A 21,112-nucleotide genomic window follows, 5' to 3' on the forward strand; every position below is an offset into this window, starting at 1 on the left:
TTGGCACTTATGGAACACATTTAGTGTGATGTGCTTTATGGCACATTTGTGCCACGTCCAAAAAGGCACTCCACTCGCTCAGAAAAGAAGGGTTAGGGTTAGGGTTAGGGTTTTGGCACTTATGGAACACATTTAGTGCGATGTGCTAGGGTTAGGGTTAGGGCTAGGGCTAGGGTTTAGGGTTAGGGTAAGGGTTAGGGTTAGGGTTAGGGTTAGGGCTAGGGCTAGGGCTAGGGCTAGGGCTAGGGTTAGGGTTAGGGTTAGGGCTAGGGTTAGGGTTGGGCATGTAGGGCTGAGCCCCCCTGCCCCCTCTATTCGGGGGGGCAGTAGAGAATGCTCTGGCCCCCCTCCAGTTAGGACCTCCCCCCTGTCGGGACTGGGAGATGGCCCTTTGCGGTCGTGTGTCCCTCCTGCGGGCACGGGCACGACGCCTCCCGTACTGTACTAGTGTCCAACCCCCCTCCCTTGGGTCCATGTTGGTACACTGGGTATGAATTTGTATATATTTTTTTTATTATTTTTTATGTTTTGTGATTTTTTTCTTGGTTTTTAGATGATTTTTTTATTTTTTTTATTTTTTTTATTTTAAAGAATGTAAAAATAAACAAGTAAATAAACACACAAACAAACAAGTAAACAAACAAACAAGTAAAGTTCTTAAACAAAAGAAGACCTTAACAGGCTTGGTGGGTGTGTCCTTGCGACGTTTCGGCCACTATGGGCCTTCTTCAGGCAAACACACCACAAATCAATTCACCCAACAAATGCAGCTGGTGTTGATCCAACAAAAGCAAAGTACAAAGTGAGGCACTTCCAACTTGCGCTCAAACTTTAAGTTGTCTAAATCAAACTTGAAAGTTTAACTTGTATTTTAACTGTACAATCTGACAGTCCTTTGCTGCCACATCATTCCAGTCGAGGATAATGGACATGACCAGGAAAATGCCAGCTGTGGGATTTCAAGCAGTGCCTTCTGAGAGAAAAGATCTGGCGCTTGAGACCAATCATCCACACAACCTAAAACGGTGTCCTGATCAGGAAAAAACTGTGACCTTGTGAGGTTTGCTGACAACGGAGGACACTCAAAAGGAGCCGGAAAAAGCAACACACTCCTCAGCCTCCCTGGGAAAGTCTATTCCAGGGTGCTGGAGAGAAGGGTACAACTGTTGGTCGAACCTCTGCTACAAGAGGTCCAATGTGGTTTTCGTCTTGGTCGCGGAACACTAGACCAGCTCTGTGACAAGTTGTTGTGGCCGAGTGGTTAAGGTGATGAACTAATCCACTGGGGTTTCCTCGCGCATCAAATCCTGCCGACAACGTACAGTTTTGGGGGCACTCTTGGTGTCAAGACATCACTGATGGTGGCGATCCATGGGAAGTCATCAGACCAAAATCGTGTCACAGGATTCATGGGAATTCATGAGAGAGTGCCCCCAATTCTGCCGACAACGTGCAGTTTTGGGGGCACTTGTGGTGTCAGGACGTCTGTGACAATGGAGATCCAGGTGAAATTGCCTGGATCTTCATGGTTGCTGACTGAATTGGCAGTTTCCCTTGCATTTCAACTGAAAAACAACGGTATAATCGGCGAAGTTCTTTGCAAGTTGTTGTGGCCGAGTGGTTAAGGCGATGGACTAGAAATCCATTGGGGTTTCCCCGCGCATCAAATCCTGCCGACAACGTACAGTTTTGGGGGCACTCATGGTGCCAAGACTTCACTGACGGTGGCGATCCATGGCAAATCCTCAGACCAAAAACATGTCAGGGAATCCATGAAATCCTTTTCAGTCATGGTGTAAGGACGCCTGTTACAATAGAGATCTAGGTGAAATTGCCTGCACTGGAAAAAGCAGAGAACCACCTTCGCAGCTGAAATAGCTCAGTTGGGAGAGCGTTAGACTGAAGATCTAAAGGTCGAGGACAATGGACATGACCAGGAAAATGCCAGCTGTGGGATTTCAAGCAGTGCCTTCTGAGAGAAAAGAGTCTTAATCTGGCGCTTAAGACCAATCATCCACACAACCTAAAACGGTGCCCTGATCAGGAAAAAACTGTGACCTTGTGAGGTTGAAGGAAAAAAACATGTCAGGGAATCCATGAAAATTGCCTCCATTGGGGTTTTCCCGCGCATCAAATCCTGCCGACAACGTACAGTTTTGGAGGCACTCTTGGTGTCAAGACATCACTGATGGTGGCAATCCATGGGAAGTCATCAGACCAAAATCGTGTCAGGGGATTCATGGGAATTCATGTGAGATCCCCCAAAACCGTGAGCTGCAATACCACTCACGAGTTGACAAGTCTCATGGTTGCTCATAAAATTGGCAAACATTTTCCATTGCATTTCGACTGATATACAACAGCATAATCTGTGAGGTTCTGCGTTTGTGACAATTTGTTGTGGCCGAGTGGTTAAGGCGATGGATTAGAAATCCATTGGGGTTTCCTGGCACATCAAATCCTGCCGACAACGTACAGTTTTGGGGGCACTCGTGGTGTCAAGACACCTGAACAAATAGGTCAGCCAGAAGGACCACGATGGACCATCCTAAATCCCACTAAGTCGTGAGCTGGAAGGACCACAGTGGGTCATCCTGAATATCACTAAATTGGCAAGCAGTTGTCCTTGCAATTTAACCACTGGTCTTTTGGGGCAGTCATGGTGTCAGGACGCCTGTGACCACGATGGATCATCCGAAATCCCACTAAGTAGTTGTGAGCCCGAAGGGCCACAATGGGTCTTCCTAAATAAAGCTAACACAGGTTCAAACTAACCGGTTCAAATTCTGCTGACAACGTGCAGTTTTGGGGGCACTTGTGGTGTCAAGACGTCTGTGACAATGGAGATCCAGGTGAAATTGCCTGGATCTTCATGGTTGCTGACTGAATTGGCAGTTTCCCTTGCATTTCAACTGAAAAGCAACGCTATAATCGGCGAGGTTCTTTGCAAGTTGTTGTGGCCGAGTGGTTAAGGCGATGGACTAGAAATCCATTGGGGTTTGGGGTTGTCAACGTACAAGGAGCCGGACAAAGCAACACACTCCTCAGCCTCCCTGGGAAAGTCTATTCCAGGGTGCTGGAGAGAAGGGTACAACTGTTGGTCGAACCTCTGATACAAGAGGTTCAATGTCCATGGCAAATCCTCAGACCAAAAACATGTCAGGGAATCCATGAAATCCTTTTCAGTCATGGTGTAAGGATGCCTGTTACAATAGAGATCTAGGTGAAATTGCCTGCACTGGAAAAAGCAGAGAACCACCTTTGCAGCTGAAATAGCTCAGTTGGGAGAGCGTAAGACTGACGATCTAAAGGTCCCTGGTTCAATCCCGATTTTGAGCCTTTGCTGAAAGAAATTTAACTTTACATCCAGCCAATGCCAGAGGAAATTAAAAGCCAAACCATCGACTGCAAGGGCACAAGTTGAGTCCACCGAGATACCAAGGTGACCCCAAAGGTAGCTCAGGTGTTTCTTTCACAGCTGTTTTTTAAACCTCGCACAGGAATCACTGAAACACAGTGAATCGTGAATCGTGGTGGAGGGGTTTGAGTGCCCGGGTGATTCGAGGGGCTATGTTTTCTGGGGCTATATGCCTCTGGTCGGGTCTTCCAAGGCAAACAGGTCCGAGGTGACAGGACAGACCAAGAGGGATTCAGAAGACCCTTATGATGACAACAAAGAGGAGGAACTGCACCTCGCCCCGTTGTGGGATACCAGGGCCTGTTCTGAATTCCGCTTTGGCCAATTGACACCACAAATGCTCAGAAGCAGTCCTCGTTAGTATAATGGACAGTATCTCCGCTTGTCACGTGGAAGACCGGGTTTTGATTCCCCAACGGGTAGTTGTTCTTTTGTATGTCACGTTGAACCTTGAGCAGGGTTGCGGTTGCAACAACCAGTCCGGGAAAACAAACCCCCCTCGAACAAGACGTCTTTTAATCATTTTCTTGAAGTGTTCAGCTGAGTTGTACAATCTGACAGTCCTTTGCTGCCAAATCATTCCAGTTGTGGATAATGGACCTGACCAGTAAAATGCCAGCTGTGGGATTTCAACCAGTGCCTACTGAGAGAAAGGAGCCTTAAGCTGGTGTAGGCCCTTTCCCTTAAATGTGAAACTAACCTCTTTTGTCCCCCTACTGTGCTCAAGTACAGTATGCAAGAAGATTTCTGCTACCTCATCCTAAGCACCGAGAAGGCCAAGGAGATGACCTGCACACAAGGAATAACTTGTTTAAGTAAACCTTTTCGACCTAGCTGACCCATCAAGAAGTCAATCTTTGTTTGCTAAATTCTCCCAGTCACCATGAGGATGTGCTGGTTTAGTGCATATGCATAGTTCCCATCGTGTAACGATGCATGGTGTGTTTGAGGGGGTGTAGCTCAGTGGTAGAGCATTTGACTGCAGATCAGGAGGTCCTGGTTCATATCCGGATGCCCCATGATGCACTGCCTTGGTTTTAGGATTATTTTATTTATTATTTACTATTTAAGAATAGTCTAAAAGTACATGGATGCGTGGCTCAAACACCCTTGAGAATTGCAACAACTTGTGGTAATGTGTCTCGAATCGGAGTAATATAACTCGATTGTTTCCGTTTTTGCATGGTTCCTTTGGTCAATCCAACTCAAGTGAGGTTGGTTTTGGTTTGTTTCTATAAAGGTATGGGAAGGTTACTGTTGTAACCCTAGATTGTATCCATTTTGGCTCCATTTTGCATGGGAGTTTATTGTTCAGTTGCATAAATATTGAAGTCAAAAGTCGATATTCCTTCTGATTATGACTTGCTAACTGCAGGCTGTATCTATGGCAATTTCGGGACCGGGGCTTCTTCATCTCTGTCCATGGCAAGGTCAAGTACAGTATGTCAGAAGTTTTTGCCTTGTGAGTTCCCCTCATTCATCAAGGGCCTGTATAGCGCAGTTGGAGCATCAGCTTTTTATTCGCAGGGTCCAGGGTTCAAGACCTGTTCAAGTGACCCCTTCCCTTAAATGTCAAACCAACCTCTTTTGTCCTCCTACTGTGGTCAAGTACAGTGGGTGCAATGAATAACGCATCTGACTACGGATCAGAAGATTCCAGGTTCAACCCCTGGGACTCGCCAACCTTTCCAATTGACCTGAGTCTAAAATTAAAGTTTTGCCTGCAGACAAATTTGGAGCAGCTGAAATGGGCAAACTGCACCTCCGAGTCCGAGTTCATGGGTTTTGCCCGGAAAAGGACAGCTCTGCTCTTCATGAGGTGGTCGGGTGTGTTGCACCAGCCTGCAGACATCCTGTACACTACCATGTCACATTGCTCATTTATAACAGTAGGAATAGAAGTAATCCTTTTGTGCAGAGCTTCGACCATGTTCAGAGGAGGCAGGGGTGTTCTGTGCTTCCATTGTCGGGGCGGCTGTGGCCGTAAGGTGGTCGGTGCTTGCCGTGGCGGTAATCTTAGAACCCATTGGTGGATACCATTGGTAAGGGATGCCGTCAAGCTGAAGATCTTTTTGGCTCATAGGACTTCAACTGACAGGGGGGGGGGGTTGGGGAAGCCATGGAGAATGACTTCCGGACGGCTTCGAAGAGATTCTGGACCACCATCCGGCGTCTCGGGAAAGGAAAGCATTGCCCAGTGAAGTTCTATCAACTCTAATGTAATCTGACAGTGTGTACTTCAGGACCCTACAATGCACTTGTAGGTTCTGTAGTGTAATGGTTAGCACTCTGGACTCTGAATCCAGTGATCCAAGAACCTTCTTGCCCTGCAGCAATCGAGTGTTTGGACTGTGTCTTCCTTTAACAGTAAGTGTATGATGACTTATTTACTTACTCTCCAAATCAGTGGTGACTGTGGATCAAGATGAGTTCCTCAAATGACGTGAATGTCTGTGACAGCTGATGTCAAGGATCAGCTGATCAGAAGATACTTGGTTTGTGTGCAGGGCCACAAGTCTTTCCAGTTCCAGTTAAAAGCCAGGCTCCTCATGTAGTTTCCATAAAGTACCAAGGGATTGTCCTGTTGCCCTTTTTTGAGGGCAAAAATGAGGCATTTGCAAAGTGGACCTCAGACCTGGTCACCTGAACAGGGACTCGAATCCCGGACGCTCAGATCAAAAGTTTAATGTTCAGGTGACTGGCTCAACCTTTGTCTTGTCTGACCATGAACTCTTTTTGTCCAGAAGATATTTGGATTGTCCATGTGGGCAGTTTAAGACCTCAGTCGATCTTGGAGGTGACAATTTCAGGACCACGGTTTATTCATGTCTGCAAGGTCAAGTACAGTATGCTAGCAGATTTTGCCTTGTGAGTTCTCCTCTTTCATCAAGGGCCTGGATAGCTCAGTTGGTAGAGCATCAGACTTTTAATCTGAGGGTCCAGGGTTCAAGTCCATGTTCCCTTAAATGTCAAGCCAACCTGTTTTTTCCTCCTACTGTGGTCAAGTACAGCCAGCAGATTTCTGCTCCCTCGTCCTCAACAGTGAGAAGGCCAATGAGCTGACCGTGCACACAAGGAATAACTTGTTTAAGTAAACCTTTTTGACCATGCACCTTTGCCATCTTCCAGGACTGGTGCATCACACCCGAGCACCTCATGAAGACCAGAGGACAATCAGTCGTAACAATCAAGACGGGTTTGCTTTACCCTACTGGTTGTTGCAATCGTAACCCTGCTCAAGTTTCAACATGAAATTGTGACATACAAAACAGGAGCTTCCCGTCGGGAAATCACACAACTGTCTACAATTCTGAAAATTGTTGTGGTGTCGATTGGCCAAAGGGGAATTCAGAACAGGCTCGTGGCGCATGACCATTTTTGTGGTAGCTGACAACTTCAACCAGTGAAATCCATCCATTTTCTGTACCGCTTATCCTCATCAATGGACTGTATTCCACACCCGTTACCAGCATGGGGACATTCCAACCCAAGATGAGAACACATTGGGCCAGGTATAAAACAACATAGGACGTGGCACAGAAACAGCTTCCCCCTACCCCCACTTTTCGCCCAGACCACAAAAGCAGAACGCCACCTTTGCAGCTGAAATAGCTTACTTGGGAGAGTGTTAGACTGAAGTTTTAAAGGTGCTTGTTTCAAGCCCGAGTTTCAGCACAATTCCTGTCCATGTTGCGATTTTGCAAATAGTTTGAAAAGGCTCATTGGCTGGCTGAAAGGACATTAACTTAATTCTTCAAAAGGCCACCCATCCAGTCAATGTTGGAGGCGGTGACAAGCCAAATCATTGACTCCAAGCGCACAAGATGAGTCCACTGAAACATCAAGGTGAGCCCGAGGGTGGCTCAGGTGTTTGTTTCACAGCTAGCTTTTAAACCTTTAAAGCCACAATTGTGATTTATTATTTTGTTGAAGAAAAGCCCATTATTCCCCAACAATTTTCCCTACAAAGGAGAAATATTTGTCAATTTGGACAATTGTCAATCTGCCCCCAATTTGGACACATTGTCGTGTTTCATTGTTTGGTAACTGCTTTGTGACTTCGCCAGTCCCCTTAAAAGCCCCTTCTTTCAGGTTTCCACAGTGTAGTGGTTATCACGTTTGCCTCAAACGCAAAGGGTCCCTATATCCAAACTGGGTGGAAACATGGCCTTTCAATTCCTTCTTTTACAAAAAAATCAAGGTGACAAAGAGCACAAGAGAACAAGGATATCTGCTTGATCTCTGAAGGTGTGTACACGAGCATCTGTCCCTAGTTTGGACACACAATCCATATTTCCCAGATGACTGATCGGGTGCATCACAGGCCTGCACGAAGGGGCTTTTAGGAAGGAGGTGGCCGCTGTGGTGTCGTTGCGTGCAAACAACATCCTCATCCTCGACACAGCGAAGACCAAGGAGGTGAATAATCGTCGGTTCTGTCCGCTTAGACTGGCATGATTTCACCAGTACTGTTGAAAGCCTGGCCACTCGTGTGGTTTCCTTCACGCAGTGGTTCACCTAACACTGACGACAGCCCTTCACCGACGCTGTGGATTAGTTGGTCAAAGTTCCTGTCTTGTAAACAGGATACCCTAGGTTCAAATCCCAGCAGTGCCTTGTCGGTGTTTCTGCGACTCCTTTGCTGTTTTTTTCTCTCCAACATGTCAAGTAAATGTTTTGAATCAGATGTCTTGTTCTGTTGAAGAAATACCCATCATTTCTGATGTCATATGTAGTATACATGTCATATGTACTACAATGCTCTCAAAGGCAAAACCATTGTGAATTTGGACATTTGTGGGGCTAAGAAAATAGACCACATTAGCAAGAGCAAAGAGGTTGGGGTTTAACATTTAAGGGAAGGGGCCCACAACTCACCGCCTGAACAGATCTTGAACCTTGGACCCTCAGATTAAAAGTCTAATGCTCTATGAACTGAGCCGGCTAATTAATTCATGGCTAAAGGCAAATGCACCCGATCAGTCATCCGGGAAATATGGATTGTGTGTCCAAACTGGGGACAGATGCTCGTGTGCACACCTTCAGAGATCAGGCACATATCCTTGTTCCCATTCGTCACCTTGATTTTTTTTTGTAAACTAATGAATTGAAAGGCCATATTTCCACCTATTCGACCGAGGCCAAAGACAAATCCGATCTATAGTCATTACCTGCCCAAAGTCAGTTCCCTGAACAGGTATGGAACCTGTGCCGCGGCAGTGAGAGCACTGACTCCCGACCACTAGACCACCAGGGACGGTATTCTGGCTGCACTCAGAAAGGTCCTGACAGTGTGTCCATCAAAAGAACCAAAATAGTTATGAGACCTTCTCTGCCTACAGTACAACAGCAGGGGAATTAGCTCAAATGGTAGATCTCGCTTTGCATGTGAACGGTAGTGGGATCGATACCTGCATTCTCCAAGGAATCCTTTGTTTTATAATAGAATAGATGTTGGGATCAGAAATGAGTCCAGGATCAGTCCCTCAGCATCCTCAGTCAGTGAGTAAATTACCAAGTCCCAATCACAATTTTGGCGTCATAAACAGCCACAGATATCAATCAAAACCCAGTCCCAATTACATTCTCCTGCCAAGCACCTTGTCTTATTGTGTAGGCAAGTGGTGCAATGGATAAAGCATCCGGCTACAGATTAGAAGATTCCAGGTTCAACTCCTGGCTCGCTCGGCAACCTCTCCAAAATAAAATGCAATTTTGCCTGCAAATGGGCAAACTGCACCTCCAAGTTCATGGATTTCGCCCGGAAAGGACAGCTCTGCTCTTCATGAGGTGCTCGGGTGTGTTGCACCAGCCTGAAGACGTCCTGTACACTACCATGTCACATTGCTTATTTATAACTGTAGGAAAGAAAAGTATTCCTTGTGTGCAGAGCTTCGACCATGTTCAGAGGGAAGCAGGGGTGTTCTGTGCCTCCATTGTCGAGGTGGCTGTGTCCGTAAGGTGGTCGGAGCTTGTCGTGGCGGTTATCCTAGAACCCATTGGTGGATACCATTGGTGAGGGATGCCGTCAAGCTGAAGGAGTTCTATTAGGCCTTTTTGGCTTATGGGACTTCAGCTGACAGGAACCGACAGTCCAAGCGGTCCGTGGCATTCGCTGAGGCAAAAACTCTGACATGGGAGGAGTTTGGAGAGGCCATGGAGAATGACTTCCGGACGGCTTCGAAGAGATTCTGGACCACCATTCGGCGTCTCGGGAAAGGAAAGCAGTGCACAGTGAAGTTCTATCAACTCTAATGTAGTCTGACAGTGTGTACTTCAGGACCCTAAAATGCGCTTGCAGGTTCCATGGTGTAATGGTTAGCACTCTGAATCCAGTGATCCAAGTTCAAGTCTTGGTGGAACCTACTTGCCCTGCAGCAATCGAGTGTTTGGACTGTGTCTTCCTTTAACAGTAAGTGTATGGTGACTTATTTACTTACTCTACAAATCAGTGGTAACCCTGGATCAGGATGAGTTCCCCAAATGACTTGAATGTCTGTGACAGCTGATGTCAAGGATCAGCTGGCAGCATGCGAGGAAGATACTTGTTTTGTGTACGGGGGTACACTAGTCTTTTTGTCCAGAAGATATTTGGCTTGTCCATGTAGGCAGTATAAGACCTCAGTCGATCTTGGAGGTGGCAATTTCGGGGCCGTACTATTTTTTTTTACCTTTCCCCGGGCGGTTGGCAGCCTTGATGGGGGTGTTTCACAGTTGACTGGGTTGTGCGCTGTTGGTTATGGGGCCCGGGGAGTTTTAGGCCTGGGCTTTTGTCACCGCCATGCTGTTTTCCTTGTGGTGGTGTACTGTTGGTAATGAGGGCTGGGGTGTTGTCGACATGGGCTTTTGTTGTTCCTTCACAGTCCGCATTCTCTGCACTTGTGGTCTAAATTTTGGGTAGAGGATAATGGGGTCCACTGCCCCCATTGATCTGCTCCTTGCAGTCTTGGTGACCAAGGTGTTTGTTGCCGCTCTGTTTTGACATGCTGTTTTCTCTACCTCTCCCTGGTCTTTCTGCAGCCTTGTCAAGGGTGTTTCACACGTGGGTGGGTGATCACCCACCTGTGGATGGGGTCCACTCTCTGGTGGGTTGTCACCATGAGCTTTTGTTGTTCCTGGAGCACATAAAGAAGAGTGGTCAATACGGGGGTTGAACCTTGGCGTTATTAGCACCACACTCTGACCAACTGAGCTAACCGACCACAGGTGGTGGTGTACTGATCGTTGCTCATGGTCGAAATTTGTGTTCCAGGACAATGGGGTCCACCTGCCCCCATTTGTCTTTTCCATGCAGTCACGGTGGCCGAGCGGTTAAGGCGTTGGACTCGAAATCCAATTTGGTCACTTATGAACTTTTTTTCCCCATTGGCAAACTATTATTGTGTCCGTGCCAGATACACAGGATTTCCTTTTCTACTAAAGGCACCATTGTCAAGTTTGCATGCTTTGCAGGCACTATGCTTGAGTTGTTAAATTACATGCCTAGGAAAGAGGGGCTCGTTGGTTCCAAGTCCAGTAGTCCTCTACTGGTATTTCCATGACTCTGGTTTTCATACTTTTTATCAGAGGTCATCTTAAGGTACAAAGACTGTTTTCTGGAGAAATGCAAGACCCCATGGTGCGATTGGTCTTCTTTGTACACTTTTCAGCAGCAGACATGTTAAAAAGCACCCCTGGTTTACTGCCCAGGAGCAGAAGCCTCAGACACTTTAGAATGGGGGTGACGCCACTTCAAGACGCAAGAAGCTGTCAGAAGTGTGACACTTGTGTTGGAGCCCTTGCATTCTTCCCAATTTGCAACCCTTTGTATCGGTGCCAAATGTACGGGATTCCCCCCTGCTGTATTCCCCACCCGTTACCAGCATGGGGACATTCCAACCCAAGATGAGAACACACTGGACCAGGAACACAGCAACACACGTGGCACAGACACAGTTTGACCCTGACCGCCCCGACTGAAAAAGCAGACCACCGCCTTTACAGCTGAAATAGCTCACTTGGGAAAGCGTTTGACTGACATTCAAAGGGTCCATGGTTCAAGCCCAGGTTTGAACACAATCCCTGTTTCTGTTGCGACTTTTCAAATAGTTTGAAAAGCCTCATTGGCTGGCTGAAAGGACCTTAATTTCATTCTTCAAAAGGCCACCCATTCAGACAATGTTAGAGAAGGTTACAAACCAAATCATTGACTCCAAGCGCACAAGTTGAGTTGAATCGTTTACCACTGATATGTGTTTGAACTCAAATCTACAAGTAAACTAGGAATCTTACTCTGACTCTTAGAGAAGACACTGTGCACTGTTGTGATTTTTTTGACGGACATGAATTAGGAACCAAATGGTCCTTCGACTTCGACCTGCAACACAATTCCACTGTGCCTATGCAGGCATTGGTGGATCAGTGGTAGAGTTCTCGCCTGCCATGCCACGACCTGGGTCCGATTCCCAGGCAATGCAACAGGGCTGTTATTATACCTTTCATTGGTGAAAAAAGTGCCAAGACCGTTTTCGGGACCAACACATGACCTCTGAATTCGATCAGAAAAGTCGATCATCTCTACCTGAGACTTGATTATCTCCAAAATTCTGTCAAAAGTGGCATTCTCAGCCACAGCGTGTTGGAGCCCGCAACCTCAATGAGACGCCGTGGAACACTCAGATGTACTCACTCGCCCCAAACCAACAAGCCCTTCGATAGCTCAGTTGGAAGAGTGGAGGACTGTAGTGGTTCAAGCTTGCATCCTTAGGTCGCTGGTTCAAGTCCGGCTCGAAGGACAAGCTGTTTGCTCTTGTCTGAAGGACCTCAGAGGAAGTGTGCTGGGCTCATAACCCAGAGGTCAATGGATCGAAACCATCTTCTGCCATCTGCATATCCTTATTCCCATTTGTCACCTTGCTTTTTTTGTAAAAGTAGTAATTGAACGGCCATGTCTCCACCCAGTTTCAAACTGGAGACCTTTTGCGTGTTATGTGATAACCACTACACTGTGGAAACCGGGGGGAAAGGGACTGCCGAAGTCACAAAGCAGTTGCCGAACAATGAAACAAGACAATGTGTCCAAAGTGGAGGCAGATTGACAATTGTCCAAATTGACAAAGATTTCTCCTTTGTTGGGAAAATTGTAGTTCATTTTACATGTTCCAGAAATAATGGGCTTTTCTTCAACACTCCAGCAAAGGAACCAAAATAGTTCTCTGCCAACGCTGCAACAGCAAGCGATCTAGCCCAAATGGTAGTGTGCTCGCTTCGCATGCGAGAAATCCTTTGATTTTTGTTGATGTTCTCTTGACTAATCAAATCAACAATATTTGTATAGCACTTTTCCTGCAAATACATGCAACACAAAGTGCTTTACAGAATTAAAAACAATTACCACAATTAAAAGAAAAAACACCCAAATACTAAGAATGTACTGTTATCACATTTATTTTTGCATTTTTCAAGACAAATCTTAGTTAATCACACACTCTCACGCTGCCCCCTTGTGGCCAAACTTGAGATAGCTTTCGTTTTTGCCCAAACATGTTCCAGCTACTCAGTCTGCACACAGCCACCACACAGTGCACATCAGTGACGGTTCATCTGCAGTTTTCAGCCTTGGGGTATCTTAGTCCGTAGGTTTTGAAGTTTTATATGATTTTCTGCAAATATGAGTGTTTAATAAAACGTAAACTAGCATTTTGAGCTACAGTTGAATGTGAATGCTATGCTAGATTTGCACATGTGACTGTTAGCTAGGCTAAACGTTTTCATTTTGAGTTTTTTATACTTTCACTTTGCATTTTCTTTCATTTTTGATGAAGCCTGTACACATTGCTGATACACTGTTTTATTTGTGTATTACAGTTTTACAACTTGTTACAAGAGATTACTGCCTGCAAGCCAAGTAAAGCTCTAAGAACATACATGGCCACGGAGTATTTCTTTGGTTGTTTGCTATCTGTCTAGCCTTGGTAGACGTCACACCATCGTGAGGACAGAATAGTAAAAGGACTGTTACACAGCGGGCTAAAACACCATCTGCTGTTACTAAAGCACGTGTCCAGACGATACAAGATGGAGCAGCAAAACGAGTCGGACCAGCCGCAAAAGCTCTACGACACCAGGTCAGTCGCCTCAAAAACAAAGACTTCAAGGTCCAGCAGGTCCTCAACCAGCTCCGCAGCCACCAAAGCAAGGGCTAGTGCCGAAGCAGCCCTGGTGGAGGCGAAATATGCAGCCCGAGAAGCAGAAATGATGAAAGCAAAGGCTAAAATAGAGGCTGAAGCAGCACAACGCAAAGCAGAACTGGAGGCCAGTCTGTATGTGCTAAAGATCGAGAGAAGTGCCACGGCAGCCGCAGCTGAAGCAGCAGTCTATGAAGGCGCAGCAGCAGTGGAAGGCAGCTCTCTCGAAGACCTGGCACAGATCCCTCCAGAGGACACCGCTCAACACACCAGCGAGTATGTGAAGGCTCACTATGTGACACCCGACGCTCAGCAGCCAGCTCCGGTCCCACAGCAGCCACTCACCACATCCACGCCAGCACCACGAGCATCATTACCAGCACCACCATCTTCAGTCCAGTGGTATCCGCTCCCCGGCACCGTCACAAACCAGCCTACGACCTTTGTTAATGGTGAGGTTATGTTTGATTACAATCAAAATAGGTCCTCACATTGTCCTCCTGCTCCAGTGTCTCACACAGCTAGCCTCAGAGACTATCCTTGTGAACCAGCACAAATGACTGATCTTACTAAACATCTCGTTAGAAGAGAACTTGTGAGCTCTGGACTTTTGAAATTTGATGACTGTCCAGAAAACTACTGGGCCTGGAAAACCTCTTTCCAGGATGTGATTAGAGGGCTTAATTTAACAGCTAGAGAAGAGCTTGATTTACTGTTAAGGTGGCTCGGCCCCGAGTCTTCCACACAGGCTATGCGTATCAGGTCCGCACATGTTCACAACATTACAGCAGGAGTAGCTTTGGTGTGGGAGAGGTTAGATGATAACTATGGCTCACCAGAGGTCATTGAGAATGCTCTTTTGTCAAAACTAGAGAACTTCCCTAAAATCTCGAACAAAGATAATCAGCGTCTCAGAGAGTTAGGGGACATTCTTTTGGAGATTCAGGCAGCTAAGGCAGAGGGATATCTGCATGGTCTAGCTTATCTTGACACAGCTAGGGGTGTAAATCCTATTGTCGAGAAGCTTCCCTACGGTCTGCAAGAACGCTGGATATCACTCAGGTCTATGTACAAAGAAGAACACAGGGTTTCCTTTCCACCATTCACTTACTTTGTAAGTTTTATATCCAGGCAAGCAAAAACCCGAAACGATCCAAGTTTTGCGTTCTCATCGAACTGCGCTGTAACTCAGACAAAACATGAAAGATATGCAAAACAATATAACAATCCCAAAACAGTTTCAGTGAGAAAAACAGAGGTAACAGCAAAACCTACAAGTAACAGTGTTAAAGAAAAGAAAACAGATGAGCCAGCAGATCAATGCCCAATACATACCAAGCCACACCCCTTATCAAAATGTCGTGGGTTTAGGGTCAAACCGTTAGATGAGAGAAAAGCTTATCTAAAAGAAAACTCAATCTGTTTTCGCTGTTGCGCTACCACAAAACATTTAGCCAAAGACTGTAAAATAGCTGTGAAATGCAAAGAGTGTGGCAGCGACAGGCAGCAGTTTTATTGATACATCTGAAAGATATCTTTCCTGTTGAAAATTGTTCAACATGCAGAAAACATTTCATTCCAAATACACAAAAACAAATCTTCTGACCAAAGGCCTGGGGGCTCACTTCGTAGGGCATCAGACTCTGAGTATCAAGAGTTCAAGTCCCTTCAGAGATCAAGCACATGTCCTTGTTCCTATTTGTCACCTTGACTTTTTTTTGTAAAAGAAGGACTTGAAAGGCCATCTTTCCACCCAGTTTCGACCTGGGGACCTTTTGCGTGTTAGGCAAACGTGATAACCACTACACTATGGAAACCTGAAGGAAGGGGCTTTTAAGGGGACTGGTGAAGTCACAAAGCAGTTGCCAAACAATGAAACACGACGATGTGTCCAAAGTGGGGGCAGATTGACAATTGTCCAAATGGACAAAGATGTCTCCTTTGTAGGGAAAATTGTTCCAGAAATAATGGGCTTTTCTTCAACAAAACAAGACATCACAATCGCGGCTTGAAAGAAACACCTTAGCCACCCTCGGGGTCACTTTGATATCTCGATGGACTCAACTTGTGCCCTTGGAGTCAATGGTTTGTAAATAGGCTTGTAACCTCCTCTAACCTTGTCTGGATGGCTGGATGTCTGGCCTTTTGAAGAATGAAGTTAAGGTCCTTTCAGCCAGCCAATAAGCCTTTTCAAACTATTTGCCAAGTCACAAAATAAACAGGGATTGTTCTGAAAACCGGGCTTGAACCAGGGACCTTTAGAACTTCAGTCTAACGTTCTCCTAAGTGAGTATTTGTCAGGTTCAAACTCCTGTGACACTTGTAAAAACACTTAAATACAAAAATACAGAAGAGACAGACAACAATATTCAAAGTTTCTCGCAGCGAGGTGAGTGAAACCACATACCCAGTGACATGCCGCTCCACTCTGAATATGCAGTTCACACTCCTCTCCTTTTATTCTCTTTCGGGGGTCCCTACTACATGGTCGTGCAACTCTAAGGGGGGGGGGGGGGGTGGAGAAGACAGTTGCACGAGCTGTATTTGTTTGTCTATGTGAGTGTGTGTATGTGAGAGCAATTACTTTTAATGTTTTATGAGTTCTTATCTTAACACATTCTTGCAGGATTAACATGAGCATCTGCAGAGTCGCTGTTGGTGCATCCAAGCACCTCCAGGACCTGGGGGTCGCTGAGGGTCTCTGATTAGGGTCACGGGAACATTCTTTCTTCAGCACATTCAAACACTTTCTATTGTCTAAGCAAATGGATAGATATAAGGGTGATAACTAACAAAATAATACCTGTATCTACATTTTATTCTAACACTCGCCCGATATGCTCTCCGCAGCGCCTTGTCATTCCAGCCGCTCTCTGTCGCTATCCAATCGACTCGACAACCGGCTGCGGGAGCGCAGCACACAGCAGAGGGCGGAGCCTCTCCGACCCACACGTCTGCTCCAAATCCCTCCTCCTGGGGCTCTTCCGGCACCACTCCTCCCTCCCTGCTCCAGCAGTGGCTGTGCCTGTACTGTGGGAGTCCTACACACAATTTCCCGCTGTCCAGTTCGCCCAGCACGCCAACGCTCTTCCTCCACCAGGGATATTCCCCAGCTGCTGGCACTGCCCGCTCCAACCACACCGGCTGCGTCATCCGCTTTGGTGGGCCGACTTCAGGTGGAAGGTACGATATCCTGGGCGGGGGAAGCTTCTCCTACCACAGCATTAATTGACTCTGGGGCGATCGAGAACTTCATTGATAGCGGACTCGTCAGTTCTCTCAACATTCCTACTGTTGAGCTTGTCCCCCACAAGAATGTCCGCTCGCTAGATGAACATCACCTGGCATGCATTACGCATCAGACGCGCAACATATCCTTGGTGCTGTCGGGTAACCACCACAAGGTCACAAATTTTTTTCTTATGCCCTCTCGCTCAGCTCTGTTAGTACTCGGCCTCCCCTGGCATCCCGTGTGTGTGTTGTGATTGTGATGTTTTGTCACTCAGCGCCACTTTGCAGTTTGTTGACATTTGCTGCCAGCCAATCAGGATGCGACACAGACGTCAGACAAGTAAAGAGACTCGCCTGCCACGCGGGCATGATTACCATTACCATTACCATCGATCAGGGATGGCAACTGAATTAAGAATCAATGCCAGAAACCTGCAACAGGATTTCAGATAATGTTTTGATGCAGACTGGTCATGATGCCTCTGAAGTTCACCAAAGCAGACCTGACTTAAGGTGACTACACTTCCAAAGTTCCCAGTGATGACTGAACCTCTCGCTTCTTGTCTTCCCAGAGAAACTCGGTCAGCTGTGGATTTGATCAAAAAGGCCAGGTTAAGCAGAAAAAGGCCTGCTCGCCGGAGACCGGGGTTCGATTCCCCGACGGGGAGTTCTTCTTTTGTATGTCACAATGTCAACAAACAAACCCTTCTCATTAGAACAAAACCTCTCTTAATCTTCTTCTCAAGGTGTTCAGGTGTCTTGTACAATCTGACAGTCTTTTGCTGCCAAATCATTCCAGTCGTGGATAATGGAGCTGACCAGGAAAATGCCAGCTGTGGGATTTCAACCAGTGCCTCCTGAGCGTAAGGAACCTTAATCTGGCGCTTTGGATCACTCATCCACCCAACCTAAAACGGTGCCCTGATCAGGAAAAAAAACTGTGACCTTGTGAGGTTCACTGACAACAGAGGACACTCAAAAGGAGCCGCACAAAGCTGGGTACTTGTACAGATGTCAGCAGCAGAGTGGCGCAGCGGTAGCGTGCTGGGCCCATAACCCAGAGGTCGATGGATCGAAACCATCCTCTGCTATGGCTGTACTCTTTACGTGTCCTTTGAAGAGCTTGCAGATGTATGGTCTTTGTTACTTAGCTGACCTGGTCCAGTAAAGAGTTCACGCTTCCTTTACTGCTGTTCTCGATGCATTTATTGCTCTTGAGTGCATTCACACGCCATTGCGGGACATTGAAGCATCGTGAAACACCGTAACTGTCCTCACTAGTCCATTGTCACTCTTATGGACTTGAAAAATCCCAGCCAGTTTCCATTCGTTTCGGGGAACCTCCTCCTCTTTGACGATCACCACATCTCCAACTTGCATGTTTCTTCTTGGCGTATGCCATCTTTGTCTTAGAGCAGTGTTGGTCAGATACTCCTTCCACCATTTGTTCCAGAACTATTCCGACAAATATTGCAATTATCTCCATCTCATTTTAGTATACAAGTTTGTGCCCTGATTTCTTTCCTTCCTCCAATAACAGTATTGTCAATTGATGCGGAGCGCCTAGTGCATAGTGCTACTTCCGTAGGGTCTCACTTCATGCCACGGACGCCCTGAGGACCAGACAAGGTGTGTCAACCTCACCCTGGTTCGACGCTTCCAACCTGACGTACATTGACCCTTGGATAGGTTTTCCTGGTGTTCTGGGCCCCGTTTCACGAAGCAGGTTCAACCAACTCTGGAGTCTAACCCTGAACTCTGAGTTGATCTACTCTGAGACAGGAAACTCTGAGTTACGGGTTTCAGAACAGGTGATTTCAATTGGTTCAATCAACACAGAGTTTGTTCACTCTGAGTTAAGCGCGTGCACCACGACTTTAAAAAGCCCTGATCAATGGAGCCCCGTTCCCTCGATTCACCATGGCAACGAGTGATAAGAAAAGATCGTCATATTTCAGTCCTCTGGAACTGGATATATTAATGCGGTCATACGGCGAATTTGAAAGCAACACGGCTGCAGCAGCGAAAGAACGCGAGTCGGCGTGGGAGAAGATTACTGCTCGAGTCAATGCGTAAGTTTAAATTTATTATATACATTTATGTAATCACAATAATATTAGGCTACAGATGCAAACAAGTAGAATGGTGTTATAGCTACAATTTATGTCACTTAGATGTAATCCCACCGGCGAAAAAAGAACGTGGAAGCAGCTGAAGATGAAATATAAAAACATTGTTCAAACAGGTAAGCCCTCAGCATAACAGTCAGGGTGCCTCTTTTTAATCATGTTTACCACTAAATATCATTCAGCGGCTGTTTCAGTGTGCATTATCTCCAACATAATATTGTTTTCACACACATAAATGTCCTCACCTGTATACAGTTAAATCAGACATATGAAAAGCAACATCTAACTTCTACTCAGCCAACAGAAAGCGGGCATCTGCCCGCAAAACTGGCGGAGGACCACCCCCACCACGTCTGACCGAGGCAGAGGAGCAGGCCATGAGTCAGACTGTCGGGAGGCCAGTCGCAGAGGGGATCCCTGGAGGGACCTCATCCTCGGACATGATTACACAGGAGCCACCAGCTTTGATAAGATGTAATAGGCCTAGGCCTCAAACTTTTTTGGGGCCTATATTTCAATGTTAATTTCCCTTTCATGTGTTTTTCTTTTGTCTCAACAGATTCTGAAGGCGTACTTGGTCTAGTGGATCCATGTGCCACTTTAACTGTAAGTAGCCAATAGTCCAGAGATTATGCCATATTTAAAGTATAGCATAGTGAAACACAACACTCTAAACAGGATGATGAAGATGATGGGACCACAATGTCTGCTGCCTTCTCTGTGGTGTCTGAGAGGGAGCCCGAGAGGCCTACAGAGGTAAAATCTTGATGTTACTGATTTCCTCTCCATTCACATGTCTTTACATGCTTTTGTGGATTATAGTGACTTTTAGCCTACACTGAAGTATTAACGGATTCTTATCCATTTTAACAGAGCATGGCTGGGCAGCAGGAAGAGGGTCCCTCAACCTCCACAGCACAGATTGACACAGTGAGATATTCAGTAAATTCCAGAGGTTAATTCAGTGGAATTCATGTGCAACTGTATAATGTCATCCTTATGTGTTCCCAGCTACCACTAAAAGAAATCTACAAAGTGCATTTATTAAAAACAGTACAAAAAACAGAAAATGAAATGGTGCTGCTGGACCGCCAGATAACTAAAACGGATCTGGAAATTGAATTATTAAAACACAAGTTAGAGGTGGGTGCATGGTCATAGGTGAATTGTGTTGATGATTGTAACAATTAAAAAGTAAGAAACCATTTTTTTTTCTTATTTGTAGGAAATAAAGAAGACCAAATAAAATTTTTTTTGTCTTTCTGTTTATTTTACTGCTGTTGGTGATGGTGATCCAAACTGGCTTTAAACACGCACGGCAATGAATGAATCACACCGTGTGTAGCGTAAGAGGGCGGAGACAGAAAGAAACTCGAGGTTCATTGAAGAAAACCTGGTCCCGACCAGGTTATGTTCACAGAGTCTGTTGCCATAGTAACTGACACCGAGGTTAAGTTACCTCTCTCTGTGAAACAGGCTGGAGTTACTCCTCTGTCTCTGGTTTGACTTACCTCCCTTTTTGAAACGGAAAACTCACAGTTTCCCTCATTTCAGGGTTAACATACTCCGAGTTTTCACTTAAGCTGCTTTGTGAAACGGGGCCCTGTTGGTTATGAGGGCGGGGTGTTGTCGACGTGGGCTTTTGTTGTTCCTTCACGGTCTACGTTCTTTGCACTCGGGGTCTAAATTTTGGGTAGAGGACAATGGGGTGGCCGCCCCCATTGATCTGCTTCATGCAGTCACGGTGCGCGAGAGGTTTGCCACCGCTCTGCTTTGCCATGCTGTTTTCTTGACCTTTCCCCGGTCAGTTAGCGGCCTTGATGGGGGTGTTTCGCAGTTGATTGGGTTGTGCGCTGTTGGTTATGGGGCCCGATGGGTTTTTGCCGTGGGCTTTTGTTGTTCCTGGAGCAGATAAAGAAGAGTGGTCAGTACGGGGGTGAACCCATGACCGTGGCTTTATTAGCACCACGCTCTGATCAACTGAGCTAATCGACCACAGGACACCATTGCATCAAATGTTTCCAGCTAAAATCGACTAACTCATCCTTAACAGACCGCATTCTCCGTGCCATGCTGTTTTCTTTACCTTTACCTGGTCGGTTGGTTGCCTTGATGGGGGTGTTTCGCAGTTCACTGGGTTCTGCGCTGTTGGTTATGGGGCCGGGGGG

At 46.3% G+C, this 21,112-nt stretch overlaps 1 protein-coding gene, 1 long non-coding RNA gene and 3 other non-coding genes across 5 annotated transcripts in view; 4 read left to right on the forward strand and 1 right to left on the reverse strand.

The window, feature by feature from the left end:
• The window catches only part of LOC131105731 (uncharacterized), a 22,867-nt gene extending 5,454 nt beyond the window's left edge, over positions 1–17,413 (forward strand). The window contains exons 3-4 of the mRNA XM_058054141.1: positions 13,265–14,558; positions 17,388–17,413. Coding sequence (XP_057910124.1) covers positions 13,475–14,558; positions 17,388–17,413 — 1,110 coding nt within the window. The 5' untranslated portion in view covers positions 13,265–13,474. The remainder of the gene's footprint in view (positions 1–13,264; positions 14,559–17,387) is intronic.
• trnay-gua (transfer RNA tyrosine (anticodon GUA)) lies at positions 12,106–12,192 on the forward strand. Its single transcript is given in 2 exon segments — positions 12,106–12,142; positions 12,157–12,192. It is a non-coding gene; the product is annotated as a tRNA-Tyr (tRNA).
• On the reverse strand, positions 15,329–15,401 carry trnav-aac (transfer RNA valine (anticodon AAC)). Its single transcript has one exon. It is a non-coding gene; the product is annotated as a tRNA-Val (tRNA).
• Positions 17,414–17,834: 421 nt separating the features above from the next.
• Positions 17,835–17,906, forward strand: trnam-cau (transfer RNA methionine (anticodon CAU)). The gene has a single exon. It is a non-coding gene; the product is annotated as a tRNA-Met (tRNA).
• A 589-nt stretch (positions 17,907–18,495) lies between these two features.
• LOC131105450 (uncharacterized) lies at positions 18,496–20,100 on the forward strand. The gene is made up of 6 exons (XR_009119935.1): positions 18,496–18,887; positions 18,990–19,060; positions 19,242–19,550; positions 19,623–19,700; positions 19,818–19,874; positions 19,956–20,100. It is a non-coding gene; the product is annotated as an uncharacterized LOC131105450 (long non-coding RNA).
• The last annotated feature ends 1,012 nt before the right edge of the window (positions 20,101–21,112 follow it).

This window comes from Doryrhamphus excisus, chromosome 17 (genome assembly GCF_030265055.1).
Source record: "Doryrhamphus excisus isolate RoL2022-K1 chromosome 17, RoL_Dexc_1.0, whole genome shotgun sequence".
NCBI lineage: Eukaryota > Metazoa > Chordata > Actinopteri > Syngnathiformes > Syngnathidae > Doryrhamphus > Doryrhamphus excisus.